The 19,722-nt window shown below is 40.0% G+C and overlaps 1 protein-coding gene and 1 non-coding gene across 3 annotated transcripts in view; one reads left to right on the top strand and one right to left on the bottom strand.

Annotated features, from left to right (window-relative positions):
* efl1 (elongation factor like GTPase 1) overlaps nucleotides 1-19,722 on the top strand; it is a 125,942-nt gene that overhangs the window by 69,806 nt on the left and 36,414 nt on the right. For both annotated transcript variants that reach the window (XM_042411896.1, XM_042411886.1), the window contains exons 16-17: nucleotides 10,169-10,300; nucleotides 11,196-11,343. In XM_042411896.1, the coding sequence (XP_042267830.1) occupies nucleotides 10,169-10,300; nucleotides 11,196-11,343 (280 nt within the window). The remainder of the gene's footprint in view (nucleotides 1-10,168; nucleotides 10,301-11,195; nucleotides 11,344-19,722) is intronic.
* Nucleotides 6,673-6,774, bottom strand: LOC121904481. The gene has a single exon (XR_006098243.1). It is a non-coding gene; the product is annotated as a U6 spliceosomal RNA (small nuclear RNA).

The raw sequence follows: 19,722 nt of genomic DNA, 5'->3' as shown, positions 1-19,722 counted from the left end.
TGGGTTGCCATGAAATTTCATGCAGACATTCATGCTCCCAAGAGAACAATCCTAATGACTTATATGATCCCCTGACTTTTCCTCTGGTGTCACCATGAGGTTGGCATTTTTGTTTTGGAGTAAAGTGCCTTCGCCACTGTGGGATGGAATACTGAGAACTTTGGTACATTGGTACTTTGGTAATCCCCTCTGTTCCTGTAGTGCCATCATAAGTCAAAATGTGTCTAATACTTTGGTTTATGACCAAATACCTCCAACACTAATGATATTCCCATCAGCCTCAGTTGTACTTTGTGTTAAGTGTTAATTGGCAAATTTTAGCATGTTAACACTCTACGCTGAGAGGGTGAACATGGTAAACATTACACCTGCTAAAGATCAGCATGTTAACATTGCCATTGTTAGCATGCTGGCATTAGCATTTATTTCAAAGCACTGCTGTGCCTAAGCAGCTATGGCCTCATGAAGCTGCTAGCATGGCTGTTGACTCTTACACAGTGTCTACACAAAAAGCGTAGCTAAGCAACATATTTAGCAGAGCAGCAGCAGTAGTGAGTGCTCCATCTGTGTGTCTACAGGAGGCATTCAGATCCAGTGTTGAGCGTGGGTCACCGGTGTTTTGGAAGTGCTCAGAGCTCAATACACAGTGACTGCAATTACATGCGTAAAACAGAGAAAATTGACTTGAAGCCTAAAAATACGCTTTGGTCGAGAGCCGGTCGAGAGCCGATACACAAGCTGTGTAGACAGCTGTACTGATTAACATAGAAGCATGCTGTTCTGTCAGACAAGCGTGACACAGTTAACTGAAGAACCCTGCTGAGACGTTTTCAGTGTAAACACAATGTTAGTCTTGTTGGTCATTTATTGTCTTTATCTGCCAAATTTCTAATTTGTCAAGTTTGTAATTTTCATCCTCATTTACAAGAAGCATCAAATCCGGGGAGCTCCTTGGACCCATTCAGTGCATCAAATATCACTTCCGACAGATATCTGGGTTTTCAGGTCCCAGCATGGGCTCTTTACAGATGTGTAGCTTCCATGGGATTCTGTATTTGCACCAATTTACAAAATGTGTCACTGAAAATCAACAGATGATAATACTGACTAATTTTGCAGCCCTACTGGGCAGCATAATGATGTGGTTGGAATGTCAGAATGCAGCCTTTGCACTGAATACTGGGCATTGTAAGAAAGGTTTAAACAGCTGAGCTGGACCAGTGGTGAGTCATGATGGAGGAGTGCTCTTTTAAACCAGTGTTGCTCAGTAAATTTCAGTTCTGTTATTACTTTTCCTAGGAACCTCTAGTATAAGGCAGTACTATTTTGGTGCCACTTACAGAATAAGGAATACCAAATAAAGTTGATATTATCCAGAAAAATATCCATCCAGTGACTTGTTGTCTTCACCATTCGTCTGGAAAAAGGTTGTACAAGAAAATTATAAAATGCAGTGTGTGACAAAAAGTGTAATGTATTGTAACAGCTGAGTGTGTTAGTATGAGTTTTACTAATAAAATGAAGCTACAGTGAACACAACTGATATAAGACCTCAAGACGAGTTTTCTTGTACAACATGTCCCTGTTTCTGTCTTTATGCCTTCCTTATACCTCCTCTCCATTTTCATTACCTCGCCTCTCCCTCATTCCTTTGAGTGTGTTGGGAGCCAGTTTTAATGGAGGTTGAGGGGGGGGGGGCATAAAGAGGATGAGAAAAAAAATCTTTATATAACCAGAGTCACAGCCAACTGTACTTGTGGTTGGAGGAAATGTCTTCAGGCTTGAGTCATCCTTAGCTCTGCAGTTGGACATAACCAGGCTTGGTCCCTGGGGTGTATGTGCATACAGTATGTGTGTGCATGTGTGTCCTTGTGTGTTTGTGTGCATTCAAGCAGCTTAGTCTTGCCTCAGCTTTACTCAACAGATACCATCAGTTGAGGTTTATTCAAAGGTCTAATGAACTCTAAAACTTAATTGTCCTAATTTGAAGCCTTTCAAAATAAGCTTTATAGTATTAAAACATCTTACATTCGGGTATTGGAAGTCTTGCAGTTTCTTCCCACAATGACAGATTTCTTTGTTCAGTCTTCCATTTGTCTAGAACAAGGTTATTACAAGGTTATAACCTGTATTAGTTTCCTGCTGACATTCGTCTTAGCCTGTCCATTATGGTTTTATTTTAAATCGCTATGTTCAGTTGGAAAGGGTTGAGTTTGTGAGCTTTGTTTCTTTATTCTTTAATATTTCCTTTGGGCTTGAATTTAAATTCCATTGAGTTTTGTTTTCTATACCTTCAGGTTTGCTGAAACACATATGCTGAATGTCTACAGTTACATGACAATTACTACTGTGAGCTTCCTAAGCCTTTGGTGTGTCACAGTCCAGTCGGTGTTATGCAACATTCTGCATCACAGCTTGTTAGTGGTCAGTCTTTGGCTGTAAACGTGGCCTGGTTCATTTCTACTGTGCAACTGGTAAGAAAGAATAGAATAGAGCCAGCTTTATTGTCATTGTTAAAAACAACAGAATTATAAGATCTGTATATTAACAAGCAATTTACCTCATTTACTCAGTTAAAAAATAAGTTCTCTCTTCCCACAAAACATTTCTTTAGATACTTGCAGATTAGGAATTATGTCCGTCAGCGTGTACCTAACTTTGAGTCTCTCCCTGAAGAAAGAATGAGATATAAGCTTTTGTTGGGTCAACCTGAATCCAAAAAACTGGTCTCAGACTTTGTAAATGTATTTTCCGAATGAGTGAATTATGCCACATACTCTCTGAAAAACAGCTGGGAGGAGGAACTGGGAACACAGATTGGGGTTGATGTTTGGGAGGAGGGCCTTAGTGGGACCCGATCTTGTTCTTTTAATGCCAGGCATCAAGTAACCCTAACCCTAACCCTTACCCCTTACCCTAACTAACCCTAACCCTAACTCTAACCCTTTAAGGTGATACTTTAAGGCTTAATTATTCAAAAGCTAAATTGCACACAATCTTTCCTACAATTTCCTCTTTATGTGATAGATGTAAATCAGCAGAAGGCTCTCTGACCCACCTTTTCTGGACATGTCCAAAACTGTATCATTTTTGGTGTGACATATTCAAGTAGTTCTCTGACATGTACGGCTATGTGTTTGAACCTGATCCAGAGATTGCACTATCTGGGTTTTCTCTCTCCTTGCGAAACCACAGCGTCTCCATACAAAGCACTTTTATATATGGAATCGTAATCGCAAAGAAAGTCGTTTTAAGGCTCTGGCCTCAGTTTAAGACCTGGCTTACTGAGCTCACTGGTACATTGCATATGGATAAAGTTCAATATGGCATGATGGACAGTCTTAATAAATTTTCCGATATGTGTCAGCCATTTCTGGATCTACTTGCTCAACATGATGCTGAGCCTGACCAGCAACAAAATTCAAAGAGCGCCATCCATCTTTGTCATTGAGCACTTGTGCTTAGACACGCAGTGTTAGTGATGCAGCAGTGTAATTCATTATTTTCCTTTTTTTTTGTCTTTTGGTTCTGCTCTGGTTTAGTTTTCTGATATGTGTCTTATTTAAAAAAAGACAATGAAATTATAATATACAGAACAGTATGCTGTGCATTTGATGAGCGCATAGTGTCGCTGTTACTATGCGTGCCACCATGGATAGGAAAGTGGTAAGAAAGAAGCATGCTGTTGTATACACTTTTCCGTCTGATGAATTATTTCTTATGTAAAGAAACATATTGTGGAGTTATCTGATGCACAATTAATAGAAATCTGGAAAGTTTGGAAAGACACTGCTGCCATTGCACAGCAAATTGTTGTACAGCAGATGACCACACAGCTTATTAATAAAGATCATAAACAATAATATATTGAATTCCAACATTGTGAATGTCTTACGAAACTGGTGCTTGGGACTGGTTCATTTTGGGCTTGAGATATTGCCTTAACTTCTATAAATGATGGACAAAAAGCATGACCTAATTTGTAATAAACCTGAATGTTTCTTCCCCTTATTGCCAGTGGGGAACCAGGTTAAATATGTCCTTCCCCTGTGTAGGTGTGGCCAGACATATTTGTGAAGATTTGGACCACACGTCTTCAGCCATGTGGTCCAAAAGTGCATGCTATAACAGCATTTCGGCTTCAAGCATTGCTATTGATGTCCATATAGTTGATATGATCCCTGAAAAACAGCGTTGTATCCAACTTATGATTGACTGAAATATTCCTTGAGTGCAGGAGTTATTGCATGTCTGCCTGTGGATATGCTTTTCTCCAAGTCAGATTAAAGAGTATATGAGAACTAATGAGAGTGCGCGTATGCTCGTTCTTCAATGAAACATTCAAAGGATGCTTTGTTATGACCGGGTGAGAGTCTGCCGCTGTGCATTTCCCTTCACATCACGTCTGTTGTATGTCTGCAGCAGCAGTTGTGGGCTGGTCGGGGTCCTCTGAGTTCATTTTTCTCCTCTTCAATTTTATTGTTCTTTGTTGGATTAGAAGGCCTCTAGGGATCGAGTCACCTTAGAGTAATTACAGTGTCAAGTTACATGGGAGGCAGCCAACAATGTCCTGCATCTGCTCTAGCAGTCAGCCAGCACTGAGACTTGTGTGTCTGTGTGTACATGCTTTTTACACAACAGCACATATTTTTGTTCTAGGCCCGGGGCGTGTGAGAGTGTGAGATAAAGTGTGCCAGTATCTGTGAAGCTGATGGAAATAAGTCTGTCCATTTTTGGCATGACAATTGGGAAAACCTTAAAGGATAGAATTTGGAGTTTGGGTGTTGAATATCTTCAGCCCTGTGTGTCTCGATTAACATTTTTTTTTTTAAAAATCACTTTAAAAAGAAGTTGGCTCAGAGAGAAAGTGAGAGCAAAGGAAGGGAGTGATTAATGCAACTGAGATGAGAGAGGTAAAGAGAGAACAAATGAGGCAGATGGAAATTATACTAAAAGGGAATAAAGAGAGAGTTGTTGAAATTGATTTGATTTGATTGAAAGTCAGAATTACCACCAGTTAAAGTTGCATTGTACTATAATTTATCTTTGAGTCATTAAATGAATTTCTAAAGCTAGCTATGAAAAATCTGTTTACTGTTACTTAGATTACTTTAATTTATTCTGTCCTTGTCTACCCTGTGTGAAACTTTAAGAAAAAAGCTGTTGTGTGTCACTTGTCTTTTTGTATTCATAAGAACCACATCCTCATAAAAGTGATAAAATGCTCCAAAGTGAGGAGTTTTTGTCAATCTTCACATCTTTAAATTGGTAGATGAAGGTTTGGTAGATGAACCTACTAAAACAGAATGCCACTGTGTGCTGTGAAAGGTGGCCATGTTGAACTCGAATGAGGAGACTGAATGTTTTCACACTGGAGTTAGGTCAGTCTGAATGCTGTCTTAGCAAGATTGATTGTGCAGTAGGTGCTAAAACACTGTCCCAGGCTTCTTCATTTTTATGATCTCAGCTAATCAATGTTCATTCCATAAAATGTCCAAAGGACAAAGTAAATTTCTTGGCTAATGTCTGGGTAGTTTGCTGGCTCTGGTTGGATTTTTGGTTTTCCTGGCTTACTGGCTTGAAAATGACAGTGATGGTCTCCCATTTGTTTTTGAGATGGAGTGACCAGTGACAACACTGCCCACTCTGTTAAAAAAGAAAAAAAAAAAGCCATGTTTCAACCAAAAGTTTCAGGTAGTTTGGAACTAATCTCAGGAACTAAAGTTGGAACTTTAATTCCCTGTAATGTAGTCCTGTTTGTGTTTCCACCACAACTGAGGAACCAGGTAGATTGTGCAGAGTAGACTCATGAGGAATTAAAAGATTACAGCTGTGCTTGAAACACAGCATTCACACATGAGGAAAAAACAACACAGATCTGTCCTGTTGCTCTTTGTATTCACTGCTTCATGAGTTGGATGTAATGAATGAAAAGGAGAAATGCAGAGGAGGAAAATGAAAGTAAGAGCATCTGTCTCCACATTAAATCACCTGTTGAGTGTTTGATGGTTGTTTATTTGTACTTTAGAATGTAACTTCTATGAAACAATCAGAAAATAACATTTTATGTCTCTCATTCACTGCTTTGTTCTCTCTACCGCCACTCCCTCTCCTCACTTGACTGCTGCCGTGCCATCTCCCTCTCTGTCGCTTACTTGTACACTCTTAAAACGAATCGGGAAGGTGACAACGAACTTTACTAACAAACTTTAGCTTTACTTTAAACACTATCAAACGAAGAGAAATGTCCTCCCCTCATCCTAAACTGGTCCTAAATCGATACTACAGTACTTCCTTGTTTTATGAATGAAGCAGTACATAGGTTGAAGCAACCATGCTGTTTGTGTTTGACCAATCAGTGAAGGTCATCTCTGCAAACCCCGCCCCCTAGGTTCCTGTACTTTTGTACAGTTCTAATCCCTGAACAGGGACTTTTTGGGGCATAAAACTCCCTGGAACTCAATTTAGAACCTTGTTGCTCCAGTGAAAACACAGTGAGGAAGTATGAGTTCCTCAAAAAGTTCTCAGTGCCTGGGGAAAGATCCTACAGTCGAAACGCATTTCATGGTTCCTGCAGTTGAAATGCATGGTTCCTTAGTTTGTCAAAAGGTTTTTGGTCCTCTGGGGAACTGCAATGGAAATGCCCTATTTGTCCCCTCTGAAAAGCAGATCAAAATATGTAAATGCTTCACAAGTTAATGTGTCATCCTTGCATCCGTGCTAATCTTCTCTGTATTGATTACAATTTTTCATGTGTGCTACCTTAGCAAGCACACCAGTCTTCAGGTGCTGCTTCCCTATTAGTCCCTTAGGCAGCACCCTTAAACATGACAAGAGTGAGGGATGGGGCCTTTCTGTTGTTGACATCAATGTGTTTTCAATTGCTATCAACTGCCTACTACTTCTTTCTGCATGTTTGTGAATCTATTATCCTGTGCAGTCTGGGCACACTCACTTTTTGCTGTCATCTTTTTCTGAGAACCAGCAGGGTGTTCCAAAGCAGATGCCAATTGTTAAATTGGCTAGTTTTACTTTTTCACTTTTTTAAAGGCATAGTTTGGGATTATGTTTAGCCAACAACTGGGTAGATTCTTGATAATTATCTTGTTGAGTACATCTGACTCATTGTGTGCGCGTGCATGTGGGTTGTAGCGAGCGGAGGACTATAATATTAGGTTTAAAACATATATTTCTCAAGAATGTTCTTTGTGTTTATACTCCATTCTCTCTATGTCTTTTTGACCCTAGATATCTTTAAAAAAAAAATCAACTCAACACAGATCTAGACATGTTTTTTTCTTTAGTTTTTTTTCTTCATTTGATGATTTTTCTTTCTTTTGTACTCAATTTCACAGACAAATTGACAAACACCAACGATGTCTGCATATTCATATGAATATTTTCATTAGCTGCAATGCCTTGCCTTCGTTTTTTTCACTCTCCACACCTTTGGTCCTCTCTTGTGCAGTATGTTTTCATGAAGCCTGTCTCATTATTCATTGTTGCCGAGCCCTGACTTGTCCACAGAACAAAGCGGAGAAGCACTTCAGCTCTTTTAATGAATTGTAGAGCACAAAGAGGTGCGTAACAATGTCAGCCTCCCACACTGATTATGTCATTTGATCTGCAGAGTGACATGAACTTCATTATCACTGCCTTTCCATTCTGACCTCGTGTATACCACCAACGGCTCCACTGATTACTTCATTACCTGTAAATGGAAGAACCCAAGGCCCTTAAATCAGTGGAAAAGTCTGTTCTTTAACAGTGCTGAAAGTATGGTTGTATTAACCTGAGAGCTTTGTACACATACAATTAGTATTATAGAATGATTCTGATACCCTCTCGTATGTACTTGTCTAATGTATCTGTAGAACATTAACCTTGACATATCACAATGAAAAATGTTTTAATGGGTTTCTGTTGGAAAAACACTCTGGAGCAAAGTCTGTATGAATTAAACAGATCTGATGAACGCACTTTATGTGTGTACACAGTAGGGATGCAAATTGCAAGGAATTTACTTAATCCATCTTTGGACATTTGAGCAATAAATTAAAGAGCTTGTTTTCAGTTTTACATACAAAGGTCTGTTTTTGTCATAAGGAGTAAGTAGCCTGTGAAAACTGTATAATGTCTTGTGTGGCTCTGTTTGGTGCTTTCTCAAATCCGGGCTAATAACCCTGGTGATTTCATCAGGGTTGAAAGATGTAGGCATTTACCAGACAGGGAGGGTCTAATGAAAGACACCATTGAGTTGCAGTTTTGAGTTTGACTCATAGTGAGGACTGAAAATCCCCTTTAAATAAACATTGTTTAAATTATAATAAAATAATGTCATCACTTAAAATTACCTTGCTCTGAGTCCCTTTTGTCACTAATCAACAAATAGCTGGACTAGTTGAAAAAATATTAAATATAGCAAATAATTCTGCACAACTTTCAGGCTTCATCGGAGACGTAAAGTAGATGAGACTGAACACGCTAGGCAGATCAGCACATGTAAGAACTCTAACCCCATTTTTCTTTCGTCAACATTAAGGGCTGCAGTCTTCAACAGCGAATAGCTGTTGCAGCAACCTGTTCACATCAGATCAATGACACATCTTGTGTTCAGTGTGAATATGATCTGAATTGGGATGGATTTTCCTGTATGAGTGGTAGAAATAAAACAGGGGAAATATACTTGTGTTGATCTCCGTGTACAGAGCTGTGAAGAGAACACTGATATCTGTATATACAAGTCCAGTACTCTGCCTACAATGTTGAGATTTATCTTGAGAAGTGAGAGGAGCTTACTTGCACCAGTGTGGAGCTGTATAGTGTGAAAGACCGGAGAAGAATCTGTGAACAGGAGCCTCAGTCTCTCACTTGTTGATGGCTATCATCCCTTTCCAATTAAATCTCAGGATGTTCTTATAAAGTGCTGCCTGTATCTTTCCGTTTTATTGTTGACAGTTTTTTTCTTTCATTTCACTTTTTGAATGTCACATAACACCCACAGCGAGTTCCTAAAAGTCAGCAACAAAACACTTATCATTGAACAATACTAAATCTCAACACCATTGTCATTGAATTTGATCACAGATTGAGAGTTAGTGAAAATAGGGATATCATTGTGAAAAGGGCTCAGCAGCATCTACTGCCTCCATAAATCTAAACTCCTTTGGAATAGATCAGAGAGTACAGATGTTTTATACCTCTTTTATTTAAAGTAAGTTGTATTCAAAGTAAGTTTTTAATTTAAAAGAACCAATTGCATATTGTTGTTGACCTCTGAAATTATTGGCAAAACACAAATCCCTTCCACTTAATACTTAGTAAGTCTTAAAAAAGGGAGATTATTAATGACACTGCACATGTCACATGTTATGAATACTTTAAGCTTATGCCAACAGGATTGCATTTTACAGTGCCTGCATGTAAAATAAAGAAAGGTTTTATTCCACAAGCCAGTAGACTTGTGAACAGCTGCGGTACAAGAGACAATCAATGTACCTTGTGTAAAGACTGATAAATGCACTTGCACTTTTTGACATAATGTCCCTTTCTGGTATTCAATATTAGATTGGCCACTGCCTTTAAACCTTGTTTATTTCAACCTTTTTTTTTTATTGTCATATTTTGTATATTTATATGTAAGAGTGAACTGTTTGTGTGTATTAGTGTTTGCTTACTTTCTTACCTCATATTGCCCCTTAAGGGACAAAAAAATTATTTTGAATTTGTTTGAATTATATTCCAACAAACAAACCAACTCTACAGCATGTACTAGCATAGTGTGCCTCCTGTGGCCTTCAGAATAGTTTGACTTTGTCTGGGCTCGGATTCTATGATATGCTGGATGTGTTGTGCAAGAACATTACCCCATACAGAAATGAGTTGTACAGTTGCTGCAAAGTGGATGGCTGCAGAGTCTGGCTGCAAACAGCTCATTCCACCTCATCCAGAGATGCTCAGTAGAGTTGAGGTTAAGGGACTGTGCAGGCCACTGAAGCAATGAAAACTCATTATGATGGTGGAAACAAAATAGAAATAGAAACTCTTCTTTTCTTCTGTTTGTTTTGCTCTTTCCTCCTCATTCATTTCTCATCAATACACGTCATACCCTAACCATATGGTAATGTTTATTGCTGTCAGTTAATGTTCTTTTCCCATCCTCCTCCAGGTATCGGAGGTCTGGAGGAGTGCGTCTTGAAGTCAGCCACCTTGTCCACGTCTCCCGCCTGCCCGCCCTTCATCCCACTCAACTTTGAGGCTTCGCCCATTGTACGGGTTGCTGTCGAACCCAAACATCCAAGTAGGTTCTTAGAATTTTTGGATTAATCACCACACCCTTCCGTTTGCACTTTTCACTGCTATACCTACAGTACTGTGCAAAAGTTTTAGGCACTTTAGATGTTTAGATTCTTATCCATAATGCAATACCATCAGGGAGGCGCCTAATCAGTCCCAAACTGTGGCATGACAATGACCCCAAATATACAGCCGGAATCATAAAGAACTATTTTCAAGAACAAGGGAGTCCCGCAACAGATGGTTTGGCCCCCGCAGAGTCCTGATCTCAACATCATGGAGTCAGTCTGGGATTACATGAAGAGACAGAAGCAGCTGAGACGCCTCCGACGTGTACGACCGACCTGCCAAGTACCTGAAAAACTGTGCAGGTGTACCAAGGAGAACTGCTGCTGTTTTGAAGGCAAAGCTGCTCACAACAAATATTGATTTAATTTAGGTTTCTGCTGTTTACTCAACTTTGTAAGAAGCTAATTGATAAGTTAAAACAATTTATAGCAATATTTTGTAAGCATTCTCACTTTACTTTTAGTGCCTAAGACGTTTGCACAGTACTGTACATGAACCAAAACAGCATGTGGAGACACCCTCACAGTCCGTCCACCTAAGACCTACCACGTTGTGCTTGTTGTTGCACTTGAGTGGTTAAAATATGGCCTTTAGTCTCATTGGATGTAATTTGCTGTCACTCTGCGTAAAAGCCAAATCTTGAAAACATATTCATGGACAGTTAAATCTTTAGGATCAGTCAGATTTAAGGGTCTCCTGCGAACAGCTACCATCCAATGTACTATAGGTGCACTGGTACAATTTTTCTTTACACTAGAGATGTTATTGCCAATAAATTGTTAATACAGACAAATTAGCGAATTGGTTTCTACTTTGTGTTTGTGTGTTAGGTGAGATGCCAAAGCTGGTACGTGGGATGCGTTTATTGAACCAGGCAGATCCCTGTGCTGAGGTTCTGATCCAGGAAACAGGAGAACATGTTCTGGTCACCGCTGGAGAGGTTCATCTCCAACGCTGCCTGGATGACCTCAGAGACCGGTCAGTCTGTGATATGTATGATGTCTCCAGACATGTCCTGATAGTCATCAAAAAACAAAGTCCTGTCCAGCTTATTTTTACAGAAAGTCTCACCCAGTCCATCTTAAACATTGGTATTAATAACTTTGTTCCTTATATGATGCCTGCTTTCCTTGTATTTCATTATTATGCTTCTCCATACGTGGCTTTTTCTGTCTAAGTCCAATTGATTCTCTCTCTGTATTTCTCTCTCTTCTGGACTCCTGTGTAGTGACTGTGTACGTGTTTGTGATTGAGCAGGGCAGATTGAATACAGTGTGTGTTCACATACTGAGTGACTCAGATCTGACAGACAGAGAGAGAATCTGATTTGTTTCCAATTTCAGCACCATCATAATCTGGCTATCATTACATATTGACTGCTGTCTCTCACTGTCTGGACGCTGCCGGCCTCCTCAGAAGAACAACATGGGCTCACTGACAGGCAGATAGATTATTAGAGAATTTTTAGAAGGGAAAGTTGGCTAAGTCTTAGTGTGACTAAGTTCTATGAGAGAGAGTGGCTGCACCAGAGATGGGCTCCTGAATACATCTCAAACTTCGACCTAAAAAGTGGGACATTTTGCAAAATAACCTTCAAATAATCTTCAGAAAAGAAGAAGAGATAACAGCATTAATCATCAAAAACAGAAGAGGAAATATCATCTTTAGATATATTTTTTAAATCAAAACAACTAGCTAGCTGTCATCTGCTAACTGCTACCTGCCACTGTTGCCAACCTTCCAAAGGAGAAACTGCACTGAGGAAGCTAACAGGAGAGTTATTTTGTGAAGACAAGAAGAGAAATTAAGCGGCCCTTGTTGGTAGTATTCTCTCTCTATCCATGAACTGGTGTGATAGCGGCGTGACCGACGTTTGCAGCGGCCTCTCCTAGTTCTGACCATGTAGTGTCTTTGTCCATGTCTACATCTACGTCTACATCAGTGTCATCGTATGGAGTGCAAGGGAAATATGTCTATGATTGTCAGTTTCTTTTGGACATTCATAACAAAGACTTTTGCCACGAGAAATACTAGCTGGGAGAGCTTAATCAACTGAGCATGCTTGGTCTGCTATACCCAGTGGACCCAAAGGAGACCGCAGGACATATGCACTGATAACATTCATCATCACACCATCAATTTCCAGCTTCATACTCATCACTCTGTCCGACACTCTCTTCACCTCCAACACGCTGTTGACATAGTCTTCCTTCAGGATTACCCCTACCCCATTTCTCCTCCCATCCACACCATGGTAGAACAGTTTGAACCCACCTCCGATGCTCCTGGCCTTACTCCACTTCCACCTTCTTGCACACACAGTATACAGTGCTGCTTTAAAGTTTGTGAACCCTTTAGAATTTTCTCTATTTCTGCATAAATATGACCTAAAACATGATCAGATTTTTACACAAGCCCTAAAACTAGATAAAGGGAACCCAATTAAACAAATGAGACAAAAACATAAAACTTTATTTATTGAGGAAAATGATCCAATCTGACATCTGTGGGAGGCGAAAGTATGTGGACCCTTTCTTTCAGTAACTGGTGTGACCCCGTTTTGCAGCAATAACTTCAACCAAACATTTCCAGTAACTGTTTATCAGCCCAGCACATCGGTATCCACAGATGGATACGTTGACAGTCTCCTGTGGCATTTGCTGGTACAACTAAGAACTCATAATTCCATCAATGATTGCAAGCCGTCCTGGTCCAGAGGCAGCAAAGCAGGCCAAAACCATGATAATTCCACCACCATGTGTCACAGATGGGATAAGGTTCTTATGCTGAAATGCAGTGTTTGCTCATCGCCTTTGTTTGCCTCTCATTCAAGCCGAAAAGTTGGATTTTGGTCTCAACCATCCACAGAACATTTTCCAGTCGCCTTCTGGCTTGTCCACATGGTCTTGAGCAAATTGTAGACGGCAGCAGTGTTCTTTTTGGAGAAAAGTGGCTTTCTCCTTGCAACTCTGCCATGCACACCATTGATGTTCAATGTTCTCCTGATGGTGGACTCATGAACATTGACTGTAGCCACTGAAAGAGAGGCCTTTAGTTTTCTAGACGTTCCTGGTGACCTCCTGGACTATAACACGCCTTGCTCTTCGTGTGATCTTCGTTGTTTGACCACTCCAGGGGACGGTAACAGTGGTGTGGGATGTCTTTGGACATGTCAGTTTGCACACGATTTGCCTGAAAGTCGACTGGTGGAGTCCAAACTCTTTAGAAATGGTTTTTTCACCCTTTCCAGCCTGGTGAGTGTCAGCAACTCTGCTTCTAAGGCCCTCAGAAATCTCCTTTGTTCAAGCCATGACACACTTCCACAAACCTGTGTTGTGAAGCTCAGACTTTGATAGTGAACACCCAGATGTCTCTTCTTTAAATAAGGCAGGGCCTCCCAGACTCACACTTGATTGTCATCCCATTGATTGAAACATCTGACTCTAATTTCACATTCAAATGAATTGATAATCCTAGAGGTTCACGTTCTTTTGCCATGCACAAATATGTAACATTGGATCATTATCATTTTGTTTAACTTGTTTAAGCAGCACTGTATCTACCTTCCTTCTCTCCATCATATCAACTAGCTCTCTCTCTTTACCAGTCATAGTGCTGACATTCAAAGTTCTGACTCTCACCTCCACACTCCTACCCTTCCTCCTCTCCTGCTGCCTCCTGACATGCCTTCTTCCCCTCCTTCTTCACCCAACAGTAGTGTAGTTTCCACAAGCAAGCTACTGGTCAGTAGTACCAGTGGCTAGGGTTGGGTACCGAACTCAGTACTTTTAAGAGTACCGACCAAATTACTTGGGTATTAACAAGTACCAATTCATGTTAGATCTATTGGTGCCCAATTTCAGTACCTTGCTGGGCTGAGAGTCAGTGCACCCCGAAATAAGTTTTAAAAACACAAATTTACTGACCAAAGGGTCTCGCACGGAGGCTGAAACACTGACAGGAGCACCAACCCATGAATACAAGAGACGCGACAGATCCATTTTACCTGACAGGTATGTTTACGGTGTTTGTGTGCTCTGTAAGATGTCACAGTAATAGGACTAGCATGCTGATCTTAAACATATGGATGAGACCATATCTGATTTATGATCCACATATTCGATTTGGCATAGGTTTTACGCTGGATGCCCTTTCTGATGCAACCATCCCCATTTATCCGGCATAAAGCAACTTGTTACTTGCACGAGTTTGACCATGGGATCATTGTGTTTATTTGCCACAAACAGCCAGAATACATTACTGTACATTAGCCGTAAGCTAGTGAGCAATGGCAGGCACCAGCCATGTCTGATGGTGTGTGTGTGTTTGTGTGTGTTTGCGTTCAGTTCAACCTCTGACTGAAACTCACCAGGAGCTTCGGTTTTCTCTGTTATTTCCCTTCAGTCTCTCTTCTTTTTCCTTTCTCCTCTCTGTTTGTCCATGAAGTACATTTAATTACATTTCCCCTCCAGTCAGCAGTCAACATGAACGAAGAGAGACTAATTACATTATAACCGACAGTGGAGGTCGACAGCTCCACAGCTCGCTGCTGCAGATAGGTTGAGAAGCGAGAGTGAAGATAAATCCACTTTTTAATCCTAAAAGTTTAAAAAATAAATTCTGAGCTCTCCACCAGCCAGTAAATGACTTGGATCAGAGCAGATCCCGGTGTGACTCCAAATGCTCCCGCTGTCTGTTGGCAAGCAGCAGCTCTGTCTGTCCGGTCCTCTTCACAAAATACGCTGCAAAGTACGTGCAAATTTTTCGATCAAGTTGAATATTTTCAACTTATGTGAATATGTGATTGATGCTTAATCACGTTGCGTAATTTGGGTCATTCACGTCGCCTGATACTGACTTTATAAGTAATCACACTGTGCAAAAAATTTGCTTCACGTTTGGTGTGAACACACCAAAAGAATGCCCTGGCTAGTGCATCCCCAGTGGCTGGGTTATAAAATCCATACCAGACACAAAATATTAATCAAAGCAGAGTATTTTGTCTTAAAGCTTTAAAATGAAATGTCTGTTTTTTTTTAACATTTATCATTTTTGTATCAATCAGGATTTGCTAAATTACTGATGATTTTTTTTTAAACTCAGTGTAGTTACTGTATTACTTGTTTACCCAGCCCTGCAGATAAGCAGACTTTCAGGCAGGTAGAATGTGAGGCAGACTGGCAACGACACAACCTTATTTGCCCCTTCAGTTTCAGATGCCTGCATTAATCACCTCTATGGTCAATCACACACTCCACACAGAATACACCAATGATAGAGCTTTTGTAATTTCACCGATATACAACCAGCAATACCTGTGTATGTGATGCATAGGTGTCAGGGCCAGCATGCCCGAAGATTAGAATGATTAGAAGAATGATTACCTCTTCTTCTATGGCTCTGTTCTCAGCAACATTAAGAGAGGCTGCTGGTTTCATTGGTTGCAGACGGGGTTAACTCCCCTTAGAGATTGATGACCTCCTCTGCCCTTCAGCCTGACCCTCCTCCAAACCTCTTCTGCATATTTTAGCATGGTAAAACCCAGAGTATTGACTTGAGGATAATGCAACTGTCATTCGTGTAATCCATCAAAGTACTGTGGCACTTGGTTTATGTAATTAGCATGACTGTCTTTAATGACTTTGAGGTTGAGGTTAGCAGATTTTGTAAACGGTATCCAGTATCCTTATTATCCCACAGATTGCCTGTAAGTTGTCTTATCAGGTTTTGTATGTCTCATACAATGTCTGACAGCATGTTATTAGCTTCTGGATGTTTGCATTGTGAAAAACATGTAGTAATCAATTTATTGATACCATCTATTTATTCATGAAGACAGTTGCTTTGGAAAGCCATGGGTCTGTGTTCATTCATCTCAGCCGTTGCCATCTCAGCGGGGAAATAGAAATCATACCAAAGTCAGAGCAGTGACTCTCTAGGCACTGCTGCTGAAATGATGATAACACATTATGTTAGACAGTTAATGGTGTGTATTTCAGTTGTGTGTGTGTGTGTGCGTCTGTGCATCCGTGCATGTTTCTGCCCTGACTTTTGTCAGTGACTCAAAGCTGTTGCATTAGTGAGAGGTATGATACATGGAACAGACTAAGCAGATGAAACCAAGTGCAAGCTTTGATCCCTTATTGGTTTCACCTATGAAACAGACTTCAGTCATGAATTGAAGAAGACAGCTTAAAGATCCATTTTGTAGGCTTTTAGACATTTTAGATGATGCTTATGCAAAAGGATGTGATACTGAATATAAGAATGTTTGTTATAATCCTAAATACAGGTATTTCTACTGCACTATAGGTGGATAGTAATGAAAATATCTAACTGTATGATTGTATTGTTCTTGTATTCAGTGACAGTTGAATTTTGCTTATTTTTTGAGAAAGTAAAATTTCTGTGGGGGGTTTCCTTTGTCTAGGTCAAATATCATTAGTGTTATCTTTACTGTTGTGCTTATAACCCGTGACAAGTTACTGAAATAAGAATGCACAGACGTCAGACACACAATAAGCATGACTTGCTCTTTCCAGTGATAGCAATATTTCCAACAGAAGTTTAACTACTGGATACAAGATGTCTCCGACTTCACTGAAAAGTGTATGTGCACTGGAGGCCTCAAGTTTCCTCATTACACTTATGTAAGTTAAATAGGTAAGGTAAATTAGTTGTGATATAACAAATCATGCTTGTATGTATATACCTTAAATTGATTTGAACAATGAGCACAGAGAAACTTTTAATAACATACCCCCACAGATCCTTACTTCCTCTTGTGATGATTTAGTCAACAATTTTAATAATAAGCTGAATACTACAATTGATGCTATAGCACCAGCCAAACATAAGAAGATTAAATCTAAACACAAACCACCATGGAGAACTAGGGATATTATTAAGCTAAAGAAAAACTGTAGAAAAGCTTAGCGTCACTGGAGAAAAAACTAAGCTGCATTGTGACATTTTTAAAGAACACTTTACTGTCTATCAACTATTGACAGCCTCATAAATCCAGCTCCAAAAAGCCACTCATCACCTCAAATGTGCAAGAGTTTGCAGCATTTTACAGAGACAAGATAACAAAAATCAGGTTGGATCTAAACATGTTATACAGAATGTGGGTGAGCCCCTGTCTTTGGACATTTTTCCTCTGCCTAAGACTGCTATGAATGATTTTGCTGATATTGATTAAGAAATGCTCAGGAACAAAGTAATGCAACTAAAACCCCCCATCTGCTCACTTGACCCTATCCCCACCACCTTTTTTAAGACTGTGTTTAATTGTCTGGAGGATGATGTTCTGATTGTAAATCATTCCCTATTGACTGGTATTTTCCCCCTGGCACTGAAAACTGCTATTGTGAATCCCCTCCTAAGGAAAAGTAACCTGGATCCTTTAGTGCTAAAAAAAATTTAGGCCAATTTCAAACCTTTCTTTTTTAAGAAATTTTCTTAAATTAGTATTTAAACAGCTAAATTTTGGCTCATGGTATATAATTGAAACACTTTTTTTGCTTTTTGTTGATGTTTTTTGTCTTGTTTTGTTTGTTTATTTTTTGGTCTGAGTGGGGGGAATGATGAAACGTGTGGACTGCATTGCTTTTATAGCATCTACAGTTTGATAAATGGAAAATAATAATAAAATATACACTGTAAAAAATGTAATAAGGCTCTATAGACTGATACTCATGCAGTACATATATTTGCTTTGTTTTGAAAACCTGTGGATAAAATAGCTATATTGCATAAACTTTTTTTTGTCATAGAATATGAACTCTACAGAACAATTCTCATGTCAGCTGGTGGAATTTCTGAGTAGCATCAGGCATGAAAATGAGGCTATGAAAATAAGAATGCCCAGCTAAGACTTTCAGTTACTCTGCCATAAGCCTGTAAATAATGGGAGAATACTACAATACAATGTACTCTAATTGAAGGTCATTAAGATGATAGTGATTATAATGAAATGCCTTTTAGGCAAATCTTCAACTGAGACATCCTCTAAAATACAGATAACCTTGTATACAATACCAGTATCGGCTGTGATAACCTCTCGGACACTCCTCTCACCTGACATTATCAAGCAGCCTGAATAATTGGTTTGCAACCATATTGACCAAAAACACAGAAAATCCAATTGTAAATGCTATAAAGACATGCAGCTCTGTGTGAAGTGAGCGGAGACAAAATGACACATTAACTAAGGATTACATGGAGCAAGGATCTCTCTGTATTTGGCTCCTTTTATTGTTCCATCAATCCTGGCCAGCCTCCCAGTCACTGCCACCACCATGCTTCATCATAAGGATGTTATTACTACAGTGATGAGTGCTGCCTTGTTTTCACCAGACACAGCACTTGGCATTCAGGCCAGAGAGCAGAATTTTTGTCTCATCACCTCAGAGACTCTTTTTCTTCATGCTCTCAGAATGCTTTCATAGCTGTTTGGCAAACTGCAGGTGGCCTGTAACATGACTGTTAGTCAGGAATGACTTCCATCAAGTCACTCTGTCTCACAGAACTGTTTGTTGAGAGCTTCAGAGATTGACGTCCTTCTGGCAGGTTCCCCCAAACCCTGCAGAGGAACTCTCATTCTATTAGAGTACTCATTAGCTTTTTGGTTTGTACTGATAATGGCCCCATCTTTAATTTCTGTTTGTGCCAGTTGCCATTTCTGGCATCATGCTCTTCATTCCGGTGGTGATTTCATTATATCTGGTCAGACACATGGATTTTAATAAAATGGTAGACGCTCTTGCCAAGAGGTGCAGGATAGATCTTCTGGATGCACTGATGCATTATCAGCGACTCACCTTGGGTTCTCAGGTGTTTCAGGACTTTCAACATCATAAACCATCACCCAGGTGACCCAGTCAGGGCTGGTCATGCCACAGCTTACACCCTAGCAGCAGCCGCCTCTTGATCCATAGCCACCTAGTGACTTTCTCTCCGGCTTCTGTCACAGATTTGGTCTGGAAATCTCAACTGCTTGCCCAGGTTTACTTTGAGCTGCCAGTCAGAGGCTGTGGGAAGGAGACCAGTCCTAGTTATTGGCTAAGGGTTGGGGTCTCTCTCCAGCTTTGACAAAGGCAATGTCTTCTTTGGAGGGTTGTTGGTGTTTGCTGGTGTTAATTGCAGTGGTAATTCTTTCAGCAGCTGCCTGAAGCACTTGATCATGGCACCAGCAGAAGCGGCCTTCTCCAGTTTCTCCATTGTTTTGGTTTAGTCATGCCGAGCCATGTCTGGAGTCAAGCACACAGTGTTTTTCCATTACACAGCACGGCAAGGTAAAATAATTTGTTTACCTGTTGGAGGTGTGCTGGTCATCTGCAGCTCATAATCAAACAT

Source organism: Thunnus maccoyii, chromosome 1, assembly GCF_910596095.1.
Source record: "Thunnus maccoyii chromosome 1, fThuMac1.1, whole genome shotgun sequence".
Classification (NCBI taxonomy): domain Eukaryota; kingdom Metazoa; phylum Chordata; class Actinopteri; order Scombriformes; family Scombridae; genus Thunnus; species Thunnus maccoyii.
Note: the sequence above shows the minus strand (reverse complement) of the source record. Positions and strands in the feature narration are given on the sequence as shown.